This window comes from Pantherophis guttatus, chromosome 2 (assembly GCF_059756535.1).
Source record: "Pantherophis guttatus breed Tessera chromosome 2, ASM5975653v1, whole genome shotgun sequence".
Lineage (NCBI taxonomy): Eukaryota > Metazoa > Chordata > Lepidosauria > Squamata > Colubridae > Pantherophis > Pantherophis guttatus.
The window spans coordinates 210,018,055-210,036,407 of record NC_142064.1 but is presented as its reverse complement, the minus strand read 5'-3'; the positions used below and the strand labels follow the sequence as shown (position 1 = coordinate 210,036,407).

Here is an 18,353-nt window from a genome sequence, read left to right as displayed (position 1 = left end):
GTATGTGAACCCCTTGGGATTACGTGGAGTTTTGCATGAATTGGTCATAAAATGTGCTCTGAACTTCATCTAAGTCACAACAATAGAAAAACACAGTCTGCTTAAAATAATACTACACAAACATTAGATGTTGCCATGGTTTAATTGAACATAACATGTAAACATTCACAGTGCAGGGAGGAAAAAGTATGTGAACCTTTGGACTTAATAACTGGTTGACCTTCCTTTGGCAGCAATAACCTCAACCAAACATTTCCTGTAGTTGCAGATCAGACCTGCACAACGATCTGGAGTAATTTTGGACCACTCCTCTTCACAAAACTGTTTCAGTGTAGCAATATTCTTGGGATGTCTGGTGTGAATCACTCTCCTAAGGTCATGCCACAGCATTTCAATCGGGTTGAGGTCAGGACTCTGACTGGGCCACTCCAGAAGGCATATTATGTGCTGTTGAAGCCATTTGTTTGTTGAATTACTTGTATGCTTTGGGTCATTGTCCTGTTGCATCACCCATCCTCTGCGGAGCTTCAGTTGGCGGACAGATGGTCGTACATTTTCCTGCAAAATGTCTTGATAAACTCTGGAATTCATTTTCCCATCAATGACAACAATCCGTCCAGGTCCTGAGGCAGCAAAGCAGCCCCAAACCACGATGCTCCCTCCGCCATGTTTTACAGTGGGGATGAGGTTTTGATATTGGTGTGCTGTGCCTTTTTTTCTCCACACATAGTGTTGTGTGTTCTTCCCAAACAACTCAATTTTGGTTTCATCTGTCTACAGTATATTTTGCCAGTAGTTCTGTGGAACATCCAGGTGCTCTTTTGCAAACTTCAAATGTGCTGCAATATTTCTTTTTGGACAGCAATGGCTTCCTCCATGGTGTCCTCCCATGTACTCCATTCTTGTTTAATGTTTTCTTTATTGTAGATTGTCAACAACAAAAATGTTAGCATGTGCCAGAGATTTCTGTAGGTCTTTAGCTGACACTCTAGGATTCTTCTTTACCTCATGAAGCATTCTGCGCTGTGCTCTTGCAGTCATTTTTACAGGACGACCACACCTAGGGAGAGTAGCAACCGTGCTAAACTTTCTCCATTTGTAGACAGTCTGTCTTACCATAGACACATGAACATCAAGGCTTTTGGAGATACTTTTGTAATCCTTTCCAGCTTCATGCAAGTCAACAATTCTTGATTGTAGGTCTTCTGAGAGCTCTTTTCTGCAAGGCATGGTTCACATCAGACAGTGCTTCTTGAAACCAGTAAACCCAAAACAGGTGTGTGTTTTTAAAGGGCAGGACAGCTGTCAGCAACACATCCAATATCATCGCACTGATTGGAGTCAAGGTTGGCTCACTCCTGGCTCCAATTAGCTCTTGGAGAAGTCATTAGGCTAGGGGCTCACATACTTTTTCCTCCCTGCACTGTGAATGTTTACATGTTATGTTCAATTAAACCATGGCAACATCTAATGTTTGTGTAGTATTATTTTAAGCAGACTGTGTTTTTCTATTGTTCTATTTTCTATTGTGACTTAGATGAAGTTCAGAGCACATTTTATGACCAATTCATGCAAAACTCCACGTAATCCCAAGGGGTTCACATACTTTTTCTTGCAACTGTAGCTGAACTTATCAAGAGAAGCACTACTACCGGTATATCCAGATATAGGCTTCACACTCTCTTCTAAGTTGTTTACTGTTCAAGTGGAATTCTATCTTGAGTGGACTGACACTCTGTTATTTTATTCAAAGAGTTATTTATTTTACTCACTGCATTCAGCCTTTGTATATATTTCCACTGTGAATGTAGCATTAGCTGAGAAACAGCTGGATATAGCCAACATATTGATGCAACTGAATGTTCTGAATATCTTTTCTTTATATACTTGTCAAAAGATAAGAAATTCTGAAGCATCTCAAACAGATTAAGACAATAAACTGTAACCTATCACCTGAATATGTTTGGTTAAATAAGACTAGAAACATCAGAAAAGTTCATTCTAGTCACATTAGTTAAATAATATGATAGGATATCATTCTCTAGTGTATCAAATGCTGCTAAGAGATCCAGTAATACAAAAATCAAAGACATATAACCCTTGTCCATTTCTTGGTGTAGTTCACAGATCCAGATAGCTGAGATTGAAACAGATTGAAATAATCAGTTTTATTCAAGAAAAACCAGAGTATGGTGTTACTGTCACTTTGGAGCTTTCAGAGGAAAAAAAGGTAAAAGTGGAATTTTTATTTCATGGATATTTGAAAACATTAGAGTACCAAGGAAACAAGAAATGGGGGGTGGGGAATAGAAAAGAGATTTACAAGCTATATAAAACTGAATAAAAAGTTTCAAATTAATATTTTAGTAATTCAGTTAAATGTACTCTTTATATGAATTTAACATTTTAAAAACGTTACAATAAAATTTTCAGAAATATTCAGGAATTAGAATTGTAGCCAATATAAGATTTATCAATCAGAAAAAATATTTAACGTACTTACAATTTTTATTTACTTTTATTTTATTTTATTTTTTTCGAATTCCAAGGACAGCTCCATATACAGCCATCTTGCAGTAATCTAGATCTGACCATAGACAGAGCTATTTGATCCAGAAACAAGATGCAATTGGTACAAACAATAAATTTGGACTCCCAGACTATGTATCGATTCTACTTGGGGGGGTGCTATCCCATTCAGAATTATCGATAGAACAACTTCAAACTTTAGAAGGCCATGTGCAGAATTATAGCCTGTAACTGCCTTATAAGCTAAATTTAATTCAGTTATCACTTTTTTAAAAAATAAACCAGCTTGATTATTGCAGTATCTTTTAAACATAATTATCTAGTTTGGCAATCAACACAGGTGTAATTATACCAATAACTAGTAATTACACCAATGGAAAAAACATCTGAATGTAATATTACCATAAATTTAATATTTTTCTTCCCCTGGAATTCCCACTGCTGCATACAATGTTTGACTTGTTCAGTTTCCGAATATTTTAGTAACAATTTATAAAAAATCTCCAATGAGCAGCTTTTCTAAGTAATGGTGGACATCAACCAAATGAACATGTAGCTGGCCTCTTTCCACACTTCTATCTTATCTTTACTTTCAAATAATACAAATTAAATTCATCCATCTAAATTATGCAAAGTGGTACTTCAGTCAACTGTTTATTTATTTTATTTATTTTATTATTCATCTTTCTATGCTGCCCACTCTCCAAGGACTCTGGGCGGCTTACACCAAAGACAGTGTAAGCCTGTGAAACTGTTATTAGTTTCACTGTAACAAAAAAATTAAATCAAAGCTGATACTAAAGACTTTTCTTATAAAGTATCTGTCAAACCTAAAATAGGTTTCAGGAAGTTTTCTTTTCTATCCAGCCATCAGTGTGCAAAGTTCCCTTTACCAAAAAAAACCAATAATATTATAGAATTTTGTTTAGTGTCCTTATATAGTAAAGATCTTAAAATGGCTTTGACTGATATTCAGTTGCATTCACTTTGCAAATTTATTAGAATGTGTCACAGCACAAAACTTACTGGAAATTTAAGAAAATTCAGTTCAAGGTCCCAATTAATATATCATAATCACCAATTCAATTTTTTCACAGATCAGGTTTTAAGATCGAGATAAGATTGCCAGCTTTAATTCATGATTCATTTGTGAATAAATGTAACAATTCCCTACTATTACAGACATTTCAATCCCCATGAACGTAAGAGATCCTATTTGATGGTGATCAGTTGATGATAATGTTAAGTACAGGTGGTCCTCATTTAACAGCACTGTTCAAACTTGCAATGACATTAAAAAAAGTAGTAATTACAACTAGTCTTCAAAAGTTTTAGCCCTCATATAATGCAATCTAGCATTCATCAACCAATCAAGATTTTGGTCATGCAACCTGATTTGCAAGCTTCCCTTCTGGCTTCCCACAAGCAAACTCAATGAGGAAGCTAGCAGGAAGTCAGAAGATCACATGAGGTCCTTGATTAACAATGATAACTGGGAACTGACAGAACTGATGCTAAGCCATGTGGTCATGTCACATAGAACTTAAACAACAAAAAATCCTGTCCCAATTACTATTGTTAAACTAATCTACCTGTACTTTTAAACCTTCCTAAAGATCCCTATATGCTAAATGGCAACTATAAATATAGAATGTACGTATATGCCACAAATACAGTCAGATATTTACTGACACACTGATGCTTGACATGGATGAAATCTGGCTCCTAAACCTCCCAAGGTAAGATACAGTGTAAATTTTAAAATCCTACCTACAGTCAGATTAGGGTGAACTGGTACCAATACAATCTCTCGTAGTTCAATCAGGGAAACACCTGAGGAGTGCGATAGGGAGTATATCAATAGAACCTGCCTCACTGTTCTATCATTAGGCAAATAAACTCAAATACTGGAGATTACTAAGATTATATAATACTGTAAGAAAAAGGATTCATGATACAATGATACATGCTTGTCTACCAGATACATGGTTGGTCATAAAAGGGCAACATGTTACATCTCTTCATGACTTGCTTTATCCAATTTTCTCCAAAGCTTTAAACTTCAAATAGGGTTACTTATAAGAGAACATGTCAATCTGCATTCCCTCTCTATTCATCCTGCTTTATATTTCAGTACAATTGCAAGTTATGTTTGCATATACTTAACAGCTGAGGGCCATTTTATTTATAATTTTCATAAAAGTATAATGTACACATTCTCAGATTTCACTCTCATTATCCTTAACTATCATGAAGGATCTAGCTGAGTTATTAATCATGGTCCTATTTTGACTTCAGTGTCAGTTGTCCATGTATAATAATACCATGCAGCACGATATTTAGTCTCTCAATATAAATGTAACTATTCTAACCAAAATACCAGAAATTATTTAATAACTACAACCAAATCTTATTCCAAATAAATGTTATTGGTATCAAAACCTATTACATTTTTTGATTTTGCTTCTCTAAAAGTGGTTTCAATCATTTTCTATTTCTTAACATGGGTTAATTTAATATATAATTTTTCAAAATTAATTCCTCCACAAGAAATTACTGGCATTTTAATTATCACAGAAAAAAGCAATTAATGGCATTTGTTTTAATGTGTATAAGCAAAATTATCTTTGGGCTTAGTTCTAAATTTTAAAAAAAGATGCTGATCTGAAGGAATCCTGGAATCTGAATATTCCATTGGTTTTGCTATCAATCCACATCCCCAGCTAAAGTAACCTTTGACTCTGCTGGCTATGAATTATGGCTGTGCTGGTTGTGAATTCTAACACCTCTGGAGAGCCAAGGCTAGGAAAGGCAATTTAGAATTTCTAATATGAATACTTTATTACCTAGGCCTCAACAATTGCTTTTAGCCTAGACATCAAATAAGGAAAATTAACAGCTAAATTCAGGATGAATCATCTGCTACATACCTTTAAAGCACATTTCCGTCCTGTCACTTTGTGAAAACATTCCAATACTTTTCCATTAATACCAAGGCCCAAAACCCGTTTAGAGATTTTATAGTCATCTGTAACTGCATATTTCTTTATTTCCCCTTTGACAGCAGCAGCTGGGCTAGGCAAAAGTCTTGTGTTGCTTCTGCTTTCATCTTGAATCTCTGATGAGGATCCTTGTTGATTCTCACTTTGTTCCATAGCAGGTAGAAGCTCAATTTTTTAAAAAAACTGCTGTCCCAATCTTCAGAAAGATTCTTCCATTAGGCTGTTGAAGCAAACATTTCAAAGAGACTAGATCCATTTCCTAGGATTTCACAGAACATCCTCCTTTAAAAAAGAAATGTTAACTGTAAGGCACAGATTGGACTATTTACTAAACCTTCTTTCTTGGTTTTATGCTATAGCACAGAATTTATAACATGGTAAGGAACATAATTCACTCAATAATCTTGTGATATACCAGGAGTGCAGCATTAAGATTTACTGATCACTATCATATTTTCATAGGAAAAAGGTGCCTGTGCCTCTAAAAGTCATATAACATTAAGCAATTTAAAACACTAAGCACTGACAAATATTATGTTCCATGTAAGAAACTGGGTTGTTAAGGACTTTAGGTTTGAAAACAAAAAGGTGCTTTGGAGCCTGGAAGTTGCATGAACATAATACCTATCTGCACTCTTTAAAGCAGCTACATCTTTTCTCAGGATTCGGTGACTGTCCTCTGTTGTGTGATCCCAAGAAAGCACACATTTGGTTTAATAAGGTGTAAATAGGGACTGCATTCATGTCTCCATGGTCTCAGAAGCATCTTCTTGCTTTCAAGCCAAAGAGCTTGTTGTATAGTTATAGTAAGAAATGCTGTAACAAAGAATTTATGACATTGTGCACTTGCTTGATAGAAAAAAATGGAAGTCCTGGATTGAAAACTAAAAAACAACAACAACCACTTAAAATCATGTTTTCTTATTTTTTAAAATAAAAATACAACTTTAAGATTTTTAAGAAGGTTCATTTAAGCAATATTCAGTTCACCTAACTAGGAATAATTATGTAGGCATGTACTAAGAATTTGTAAATCATCCCCATAAGCAAAGCCCTCACAAATGAAATTGCTTCCAGTGTATGCAAGAACTAAATTAATGAAATAAATCACTGTATTTAACATTTTGTATAATAGCTGTATTCTGAGCTTCTCTGAATAACTAGCAAATAAAGACAAGGTGTATATAATACTGATTACTTGGAAGCATATGATTAGCAGCTAAACTGGTAATTTTTCATCAAAACAAAATTAAAATTGGTAACAACACAATGAGGCTCCATTCCAATCAGTGTGATTCCAAATTAAAAATCCTAGCAAATAAAATTTTAAGACGTTCCTGCTCAATTCCCCACATTGGTGCTAAATGCAACTCAAAATTACTTCAATAATGCTGAAAAGGCCTCATGTGAATTACAAGCATTATAAAACCACAGCAAAGGCAAAGAAAGACCACAATTCATAGATACACCCCCATAATCCTTCTTTGACCCATATCTTTCCTTTTAATTTGACAAATTGTGTCGTCTGCACAACTAAATTGCAGGGCTGTGTCTTGATAATACAGGTTGTTCTTGACTTACAAATACAATTGGGACTGAAATTTCCATGGCTAAACAATGCAATCTTTAAAAGTGACTTGCATCCAATTTTATGTCCTTTTTGCCATAGTCGTTAAGCAAATCCAGCTTGCCCCATTGACTTTGCTTTCTGGGAAGCTCACAAATGGTGAACACACAATCCTGGGAACACTGCAACCATTGTAAATACATGTTGGCAAGAGCCCAAATTTTAATGTGACACCGTGACAGTCAAAGTGCAGGACCAGCTGTAAATTACTTTTTTCAGTGCAATCATAACTTTGAAGTTATTAAACAAATGATCATAAGTTGAAGACTGCCTGTATTTGATAAGACATTTCGAGACTCCCTTTCAGCCATGAGTCTGCCTATTCATATTTGCCATGAACCCAAATATGATTTCATGGTCAGAACAAGCTTTTGGGAAAAAAAAGTTACCATTTATATATTAAGGGTACTCATGAAATTTTAAAATCCTAAAACAACAGCCAACTAACTACTTGGATTGGCAAAACACCAGAAACAGGATATTTTTCAAAGAAAAATACTTTTTCAAAGAAAAAATACTTTTTCAAAGAAAAAATACTTTATAACAAAAACAGCAGTTGTTTCCTCATCTGAGGCAGAATATCTTCCCTTTAAGGAAAGAAAAACACCCAACACGTCAGTCTACCCGTTCTTCTACAGCACCTGTGACCCCATCCCTTCTGGCAAGCAAATGAATGGCGGAAATTTACAGCTAACATCTGCCCCACTTGGACCATCATCTCTCTCTGACATGGATGTAGAAAATGAGGGGTGTTTTTTTTTTCCCCTCAAGGCCATTTTCTTATGAAGGGCACTTGGTTGAGTCTTCCCTTCTGGACAACTCTTGGTCTGACTCTGAACTGGCCAAAGAGGTGAATTATTCCAGAAGAGAGGGGCTGCCCCGCTTCAAGGTTGGCTGGAGGTTAACACAACCCTCTCACACAACCCAGAACGACCCATCCGTTCGTGTACACTTCCTCACAGCAGCAACGTTTGGGGACCGGGGGGTAAGAAAACCCCGCGACAGAGCCGCGGAAGATTCAACGAGGGAGGTTACCTTCGTTGCGCGCATGCTCCTCACAGGTGGTCGCTCCGCCGCTGCTCCCTCAAACCTGTGGCTAGCCAGGAGGGGAAGGGGGGGAGGAGGGAGGAATTGGCGGCCATGGGAAGCCTCGCCCCCGCCAGGCCCAGCCGAAGCTCTTCGCCAACCGAGCAGGACAAGCTCAGGCAGCAGCTCATGTGACTCTCCGCCCCGACCGGCCCAACCCGGTCCCGCCATAGACAATTGCCAACATGGAGGGCGGGGCATTGTAGGCGGGAGAGCACGTGCTCCGGGGCACCTGGCTACCCGGCGAGGGAGTTGCGTGGTACCCCCCACTCCGCCACCAGCAGCCGGGCTGGATGCATCGGCGCCTGACCCGCCCAGCTGGCGATTCACAAACTTGTATTGTCGTCCGAAGCTAAAAGGCGCTGGAAGAGGAAAAGCGGGGCGGGGCAGAGCTGCTGAAGCGAAGGGCGAGCAGCGGCCCTCAATAGTTACAGAGAACTACAGTGAAAGGCGGAATCTCGCCGATCTGAGGGTGGGTTGTTAGCAGTGGGGTGACATTAGGTCGTCTATCTTTTGGAATGATGTCCAGTCCGAAAATACCTTGTGGTCTCTCTGAAACGCCCTGCCTTTTCTTTTCGTGCTCATCAGTCTCTTTCCCCAGACAGCGAAGCTTGTGTTGAGAACAAAGGGAGCCGTGGGGGGAAGAGGCTGGGAACCGCCGTCTTTCGCCGGAGCCCCAAAGACTGAAGAACAACGAAGAATATAGATAGATAGAGAGAGAGAGAGAGAGAGAGAGAGAGAGAGAGACCATTGAGGCCGTTCGACAATAATTCGACAGTTGAAATGTCTTCGAGTATTAGTAGTATATTATATTCGACAGTAAAAAGAGCGGATGCAAGCTATTACAGGAAACGAATCTGACCGTGATGGTTCTGTAGATTCGGATTTCGGAAATGCAGTTGTTTCTCAACTACAATCTGGTATCAGGGCAACACCTACTGGTGGAAGGAAGGTTGGATCGACAAGACGGGCTGCGGGAGCAATATTTCCACGGTGGCTTGAAAAAGGGAAAGGAGGAATGTGTGTTCAGCCTACAGTGCTGTGCTAGACACGTGTGTGCCTGTCTTTTAGTTGTAAAGAATAAAAGATGAGAAGTGCACCTCTAAGCAGTTGAGTTTTAAAGCCAGATGCAGAGACTCAAGTTCACTTGATTGTATTTTGTAACCTGCATGCAGGGCCGGATTTAGATGAAAAGGGGCCCTAGGCTATTCCACTTATGAGGCCCTTTCACCTATAGTGAAAGTGTAATTTTAATTTTGCTAACAATTTGAATGTAGGCCCCTCTTGATCTTGAGGCCCTAGGCTGAAGCCTAGTTAGCCTATAGGAAAATCTGGCCCTGCCTGCATGGTTGGATATGTTCATGGATTGAGGGATCCAAAGGTGCTTTTTCAAGAGGCAACTGGACTATCTGGTTTTTCTTTGAAGAGGTTTGGCTTCTCATCTGAAGAAGCTTCTTGGATGAGAAGCAAAATGTCTTCCCCCCCCCAAAAAAAACCCACCAGAAAGTCCATTTGCCTCTTGAAAAACATTACCTTTGAGACAACCATGATCTGGATGACTGAGAATCTCCATAGAATTTGGATGGAGGAATGAATTTGAGAGGGCTTGGGTGCTCTTTACTTGTTCTAAAATGTTAAGCATGGCACTGATGACAGCTTCACTGTCAGAGTCATTATAAGCCTCAGTTCACTTGAACAGCCTTCCCTGCAGTAATATATAGTAACATTGAATGTTATTTACAAAGTACACTTTTCTATCAATAGAATATTTGCATCTCAGGATTAAATTGTGGGGTCTTTGGTGGTCTCAGCTTGGTGGTTTTCTTGCAGGCGTTTCATCACCAAACTAGGTAACATCATCAGTGTTAATAAGGAGTGGGGTTTGCTCTCAATTTATATTCTAATAGCTTGCCCAGATTAATAGCTTAATCTGTTAAATCTGCCCTGTCAGTGGGAGTGGTTTTGGTGGTACTTTGGTTGAGCTGTTTATTGCTACTTGTTTGCCTAACAATAACCTCTAATATTTTTCTATAACAGCAGTTTATTTATTTATTTATTTTATTTACCAAAAATTTATATGCCACCCTTCTCCCTAAGGACTCGGGATGGGGAACACAAGTTAAAAATATACAATAATAAAAAGTCAAGTGATTAAAACCCAGATTAAAACAACAACAATCAAAATAATAAAACCCAAGGATCAGGGTCAACCCATTTGTTGGAACAGCCAAGTCCTTAAGTCCTGACAGAAGGAGCGGAGATCAGGCGCCATCCGAAGCTCGGTGGGTAACTCGTTCCAGAGGACCGGGGCGCCTACAGAGAACGCTCTACCCCTGGACGTCGCCATCTGACATTGTCTGGCCGACGGTACCCTGAGGAGGGCAGCCCTGTGAGAGCGAACAGGATGGTGGGAGGCAGGTAGGAAATGGTCCTGCAAATACCCCCGACCTAAGCCACGTAGGCTTTAAAGACAAGTACCAGCACCTTGAAGTGGATCTGGAGGACCACTGGTAGCCAGTGCAGCTCGTGTAGGAGAGGTGTTACCCAGGAGTAACGGGGAGCTCCCGTAACCACCCGCGTGGCCACATTCTGGACCAGCTGGAGCCTCTGGGTGCACCTCAAGGGCAGCCCCATGTAGAGGGAATTGCAGTAATCCAAATGAGAAGTAACCAGGGCATGAGTGACTGTGCGAAGGGCATTTCAGTCTAGGAAAGGGCACAACTGGCACACCAGGCGAGCCTGGGTGAAAGCCCCCCTGGTCACGGCCGTAAGATGGTCTTCCAAAGACAGCCGGGAATCCAGGAGGACACCTAAGTTGAGGGCCCTCTTGAGGGGAGGAAGCACCTCCCCCCCCCATCGAAAGTGATGGAACTTCTAGAACATGAGACGCCAGCATCCATAGCCACTCAGTCTTGGAAGGGTTGAGTCTTAGCCTGTTCCTACCCATCCAGGCCCGTACCGCCTCCAGGCAGCGGAACATCACGGAAAGGGCATCCCCGGGTGGAGATATATAGCTGAGTATCTGAGTTGCTAGATTTTGGGCATGCTACATTGATAAATACAAAAGCTGCCCAAGTTTGATGTGATTATACCCTGCTGTTTTAAACAATGAACTGTTAATGAATCTTAAAAGACCGCTTTTACATAATCCACCAGGTTTCCTTCATTGCACTTGCCATTTAATTCTTCCCACTTATGCAGCTTTCTGATTGCCCCTGCCCTAGAACCAAATTATTTCCAAATTCACAAAAAACTAAATATGAACTGAGAAGTGTTTGTTTTTTGTGTGAACATATTAATGCCCACCCTTGCTTCTTAAATTATGTGAATACTGTATGCAGAATGCCAATCTTTATTTAGTTTTGATAGTTAATTAACATTAATGGCTGTGTTGGAAAATTAGTTTTTACCACACCCGTTGATGCTGAACAAATCCATATACAAGAGAAAGATACTAAAAATGACATAGAAGTAAGATCTCTACTTTTTTTATGAACAAACCCAATTTGTCACTGTATAATTATACATATACTGTATAAGTTTATATGCATAAACATTTGTGGTTATAGAATTAGGATACTTAACCAGTAGTCCAAATTTCATTCCATTTGTATAGTATGTTAATGTTGCTTAAAGTGCTAATGGCAGACCTTAAAACACTATGCTAATGAGAACATTATAAAACCCCATTGAGCATTCAATTAAATGCCTTGGGAGTCAAACCAGAATCTTCGCATCCATAGTTACATGAGGTGGAATAAAATTTATAAACAATAATACCTCTTTCCTTGCACTATTGAATATAATGATGAATGAATAGAATAATAGAATAGAGTAGAAAATAGAATAGAATAGAATAGAATAGAATAGAATAGAATAGAATAGAATAGAATAGAATAGAATAGAATAATAGAATAACAGAGTTGGAAGGGACCTTTAAGGTCTTCTAGTCCAACCCCCTACTTAAGCAGGAAACCCTACACCACTTCAGACAAATGGTTATCCAACGTCTTCTTAAAAACTTCCAGTGTTGGAGCATTCACAACTTCTGGAGGCAAGTTGTTCTACTGGTTAATTGTTCTCACTGTCAAGAAATTTCTCCTTAGTTCTAAGTTGCTTCTCTCCTTGATTAGTTTCCACCTATTGCTTCCACTACCCTCAAGTGCTTTGGAGAATAGCTTGACTCTTCTTTGTGACAGCCCCTGATATATTGGAACACTGCTATCATATCTCCCCTAGTCCTTTTTTTCATTAAACTAGCCATATCCAGTTCCTGCAATCGTTCTTCATATATTTTAGCCTCCAGTCCCCTAATCATCTTTGTTGCTCTTCTCTGCACTCTTTCTAGAGTCTCAACATCTTTTTTACATCGTGGCGACCAAAACTGAATGCAGTATTCCAAGTGTGGCCTTACCAAGGCATTATAAAGTGGTATTAACACTTCACGTGATCTTGATTCTATCCCTCTGTTTATGCAGCCTTGAACTGTGTTGGCTTTTTTGGCAGCTGTTGCACACTGCTAACTCATATTTAAATGATTGTCCACTATGATTCCAAGATCTCTCTCACAGTTACTACTATTGAGCAAGGTACCACATATACGGTACCTGTGCATTTTGTTTTTCTTGCCTAAACGTAGAACCTTACTTTTTTCACCATTGAATTTCATTTTGTTAGATAGCACCCAATGTTCAAGTTTGTCAAGATCCTTCTGTATCTTAAGTCTATCTTCTGGAGTGTTGGCTATTCCTGCCAGCTTGCTGTCATCTGCAAATGTAATGAGTTCCCCATTTATCCCCTTGTTCAAGTCATTGATGAAGATGATGAAGAGTACTGGGCCTAAAACAGAGCCTTGGGTACTCCACTGAAATGAAAAATGATCAATCCTGGAATGGTATGTGGGAAAGATCTTGGAAGAGAGACAAAGAGCAAAGGACTACCTGTAGTCAGATGAAAGGGCAGCAAAGCCTGCAACTGGATAGTGGGTGGGGGCAAGAGGCTGAGAAGAGACCTTCTCTAGTTTCTCAGGCTATAAAGGAGATGGTGGGGAGGGATTGGTCTTTCAAACTTCCAACATTATATCAATGTAGCTTTATAATACAGTAGAATTAGCTCATTTGGTTGTGATTCCTGTATGGTTTACCCTGAGAGGCCGACAAGTCCTGATACTGACGTGATTCCCATTATGAGTAAGCTTTGTGTGAAAAGAAAGACTGCATTGTTGTATCAGTTCAGTAAAGCAAGAACTATCTAGTGGAATTATCTGATTGAGATGTGCCATAGTAAAGGAGTCTTCTCAATTTGTAAACAAAAGAGATGTTACATAATTTCCTAAGTCAATAGTGTAATTCTGTAATGTAATAGCATATTTTGTGTAAAATCTTTACATTGTTTTCTTCTAAATAGTGCCATGCAAACAAACGTTCCTATTTTTTAAAACACCAATAATTCTGATGAATTATTTGCAAAATTATCTCTAATGCAAAATAAAAACATGCTTTTAATTCAAAGCGAACAGATGCTGTGAGATTAATCATTAAAATGGGTCATGCAGCAGAGGTATTGCTTTGATTATAAGAAAAGGAATGCCAAGTTAATTGGTCACATACCACATAACTAAGGTAAAGTAAAAAAGTAAAAAAGTGTATGTATAAACACATACACACACTACCCTACTAATATAATTATTTATTATCCTTCCCATGACTCATAGAGTAAGTAAGTACTCTATAAAAAAGTAAGAACTATGAAGAATTTTTATTCTTAAGCTATATAAATAACTAATTTGATTTTTGGCTTTTGTGCCTTTTTGTCTGCCTGGACCATTCCCTGCCATTGTCTTGATAAGATTTTGGACCTGATCTGCCCTTGCCTTCCTTGGGCTGAGAGAGAAGGACTGGCCAAAGGTCCCATCTGAATTCAGGCCTAAAGCAGGACTAGAATTGATAAGTCTCCTTTTTTTATATTGTAGCCTGGTTCCCTAACCACTACACCAACCTTCTGATTCTCTGTAGAATAACTTCAATTTCCATCCCCACTCATGTGACAAACTAATACAGTCGCCTCTCAAGTTCTCTTTAGCAATGTATATGAAGATTAGTTTTGTTGTGTATCACTCTAAATCTTAAGATATTTATAGTGGGATGTAGGGCATATCTTCAATAAACATTAAAGCTGTTTCTTTCCTGTGCTTGTGCCAGCTCAACTCTAAAAGGATGGAAGAATATCTTCTCTGGACTAATTTTTTTTTTTTGCAACAGCTTGCAAGATGTTCAGTTCAAACGAAGAAACAAAGAAGAGTCTACCACATCCTCCCATCAGACAGCTTCTTCACTGCTATGTCCTCCCAAATTTTTATTCCTGGAAAGGAATTGCTTTCTTTCCTGTGCGGCACTATCAACAGCCTCACCTAAGAAAAAAGTGCCATAGAGGTCAGAACCAATTTGATGATGTGGTGAAGGTGCTAGCCTAGAAATCAGATTTGAGTTTTAGTCCCACTTTAGATATGAAAGCCTGCTGGGTGACTTTGGGCCAGTTACTCTCAGCCCAATCCACCTCTCAGGATTGTTGTTAGGAAAATAGGAGGAGGGAGTATTAGGTATGTTTCTTGTAAAGTAATAAAGGGATAAAAAATTTATTGTAACAACAATAGAAACATGTCTCACATGTCTGAATGTGCTTTTCCAGTTCACTATCTATGTGGGAAATAGGAATTCTGAAACATTTACTCAATTAGCTTCTTGGAATGGGCTCAAGCCCCTTTATCTTATTCTTGCCTTGGTATCATAGTGGCGCTTTCTCCTGTATTTTGCAGTCAGTCCCTCTATATCTTACTGGACATATATGCTTATATGTATGCATACAGCATATATATATATGTAATGTAAAAAATTAAGTTGCAACTATGTGCATTTTAGAACTTCCATTTTCTACATATAGTCTTTTTTTAAAAAAAAGATTTTTATTTTTATTTTTAAACAAGCAGTAGGTACATCATTATTCGATCAGTGTGTCATCTGAGTACAAATTTTTTGTGTCATCATATTCAACATTTACCACCATTTTCTTAATACATATATGTCTTTCCTTTTACATTTTAATTTAATTTATTACAACATGTTCTTTCCAGATTTCTTAAATTTTATACTGCTTATTGTCTATATTCAATCTCTATCCATTGGTAAAATTTCCCCCATATATTGTAATATTCCGATTCTTCCTTCCCTTTAATTGCCATTGTTAGTCTATTCATTTCTGCACATTCTAATATTTTCTTAATTACCTCACCCTTTCTAGGAATTTTTTCTGCTTTCCAATTTTGTGCAAATACAATTCTCGCTGCAGTTATTACATGTATGATCAAATTTACGTTTTCTTTACCAAATTTCTCTGATAAGATACCCAACAGGAACAGCTCCGGCTTTAAATCAATATGTTGCTGTGTCATTTTCTCTAACCATGTTTGAATTGCCCAATAATTTCTCACTTCTGGACATGTCCACACATGTGATAGTACGATCCCGGTGTCTGGTGGCATTTCCAACATTTAGTTGATTTATCTTTAACCATTTTTGCCAATTTTTCTGGTGACATGTGCCATCTATAAAAGATTTTATACAAATTCTCTTTATATGCTGTAGCCATTGTTAATTTGTAGTTTCTTTCCCATAATTGCTGCCATTTATCTAACTCTATTGTATATCCAAATTTTTTCACCCATGCTATCATTTTTACTTGTTCTTCTTCTAATTTAGCTATACTATTTTTTAATCATTTTCTCATCTGTTCCTGTGAGTATCTCATCCAATTCTGTCATTTCCAAGTAAAAACCATATAATTTAACATCTTTTTCATATCTTGTTTGTATTTGCAATTGTGAATACCAAATCATATCAATCCCTTGTTCTTCTAATTCTTTTTTTTTTTTGTTTTCAATTCCCCCTTTTCGGATAAAATATCTTTATATCTAATAATATTTCCCATATTAATAACATTTGGATGTACTAATGCTTCCATTGTTGAAAGTCATGTTGGTATTTTTAAATAGTGTTTTTCTCTAACTTTCTCCCATACTAATAATAAAGCATTTCTTACATAGTGTCTTTGAAAATACTGGTGAAAAACATTACAGAGAAACAGAAAAGGGATTTAATGGAGAAATTAGATATTCAGATTATCAAGAAGGTAAGGTACCTAGGAATTCAACTAACAGCAAGATGTGAAATGATAAAGGAAGATAATTATTATAAATTGAAAAGACAAATTGAGATGGACTTGGAGAGATGGAAAAACTTACAACTATCATTAATGGGAAGAACTGCGACAATTAAGATAAATATATTACCTAGATTGTTGTTTTTATTTCAAACAATACCAATAAAATTGGGGAAAAATATTTTGAAAATCTTAATAAAATGATAATGAAATTTATATGGCAAGGGAAAAAAGCGAGAATTAACATAAAAATGTTACAAGATGCAAGACTTAGAGAAGGGTTTGGACTACCAAATTGGGAATTATATTATCAGGCAGCAGCATTATCATGGATGAAAGAATGGACTGTATTAAGAAATACAAGGCCATTGACTTTGGAGAACATGATTTACAACTGGGTTGGCATGCCTTTTTATGGTATGGGAAAAATAAGATACACGTTATTTCGCTTCCTCCTGTTCTTTGCGGTCAGTCACTCCTCCGTCTATCTTACTGGACATATATGCTTATATGTATGCATACAGCATATATATGAACTATACAAAGTTAAGTTGCAACTATGTGCATTTTAGGACTTCAATTTTCTACATATAAAGTCTTAAAATGCACACACTTGCAAGCGTAGCAATTGCTATTTGTTTCAACTTTTCCTTGTATTTTTTTTTTTAAATTCAGAGACACACCATTTCATCATTTTTCAAGTCACACTCAGTTCCCAAATAAGTTCTACTGCAGTAAAATGATGCACATGCTGTATTCCCTTTTTATTTTTTTAAACTCTAAGCTATGGTAAACATTGATTCACTTGAAAGGGCATTGAAGCCTCTGTAGAGCAAACAATGAATTGCAAGGGTTAATCTGCAACAAACTGAAGCATGTTATCAGAAACAAGAATGCTTGAGGCAACATAAGAGTTATGGCAGTGAGATGGGCATCCAGATAAGCTATTTAATAAATAATGCATTGTTTAAATAAATAAACATGATACAATGTCCTTCAGAACTGCAGCAGAAAAACAAGGCATGAGGTCACTTTGACAGTAAATTGCAGATTAATAGATAGCAACACCATCAGTTTCTGCCCTTCACTAACAGTGGAAGAAGTGGAGAAATTTATATCTCATGTTTTTCTTGGAATAGAGTTTTGCTCATAGCTGGTCATTAAAACTTTGCTGTTCTTAGTCCTTGCCAGGTCTTGTTGTATATGCTTGACCTGCTATTCTTCTAGTGTGCTGGTCATGTAATACTTTGCCTTGCTGTGTTTCTTTTCTATTTTTTATTTGGTCTTTCTTGTAAGCCAGTTTGGTCTCTTCAGTACACAGTAAGCCTTCATAGTGTAGGAAGTTAGCACTCACCCCTCTCCTAGAAAAATGAAATATTTTAGGATATACTAAAAAGGCAGAATATTTTCCGTAAAAGAGAAGTAGAAACTCAGAGAAGCAGAAACTCAGCCCCCCACCTTTGTTAATGGGCCATTAAGTCCTGAGCCAGTCTATTCTACATAACAAAGATCTACCTCCTTCAGGAAGAGCCATTTAATTGACTTTATTGCACCACCCACCAAGTTTCAACCAAACTTGGCACACAGATAACCTAAAAGGCTAGCTATGACCTCTGGCAGCAACCAATCAGGATATTCTTCCTGTGCCCCTGGAAGTTAAAAGCTCAGAGAGGGCATAAAACCAAGGCACGCTCAGCATCTTGGCCCTTTTCTGTCCAGGAACTCAAACCATGTGATCCTGTCCACCATTAAACCACCTTTCCAAGCAGTCTCCATGTTTCCAGTGTCTTTTCCCCACTTAGAGCTGAACCTAGAAGGATAATTCTTCTAACAATTGTATACTAGCTTCAGTGCACCCTCTTCAGTATCTTTCAGATATTCTTCCAATGCCTTTC

At 37.8% G+C, this 18,353-nt stretch overlaps 1 protein-coding gene and 1 pseudogene across 8 annotated transcripts in view; one reads left to right on the top strand and one right to left on the bottom strand.

Moving 5' to 3' along the window:
- MAPKAPK3 (MAPK activated protein kinase 3) overlaps window positions 1–9,099 on the bottom strand; it is a 67,048-nt gene extending 57,949 nt beyond the window's left edge. Inside the window, exons 1-3 of one of the 8 annotated variants that reach the window (XM_087887700.1) lie at window positions 8,194–8,404; window positions 5,460–5,813; window positions 4,304–4,362 (exon numbers count right to left, since the gene is read on the bottom strand). In XM_087887700.1, the coding sequence (XP_087743826.1) occupies window positions 4,304–4,362; window positions 5,460–5,499 (99 nt within the window). In that variant the 5' untranslated portion in view covers window positions 5,500–5,813; window positions 8,194–8,404. Of the gene's footprint in view, window positions 1–4,303; window positions 4,363–5,459; window positions 5,814–6,155; window positions 6,216–8,193 lie in introns of those variants that run through there. The other 7 variants (XM_034440238.3, XM_034440233.3, XM_087887699.1 and 4 more) reach the window with 7 other exon arrangements.
- On the top strand, window positions 9,077–13,226 carry LOC148115506 (uncharacterized; annotated as a pseudogene).
- Window positions 13,227–18,353: the final 5,127 nt, after the last annotated feature.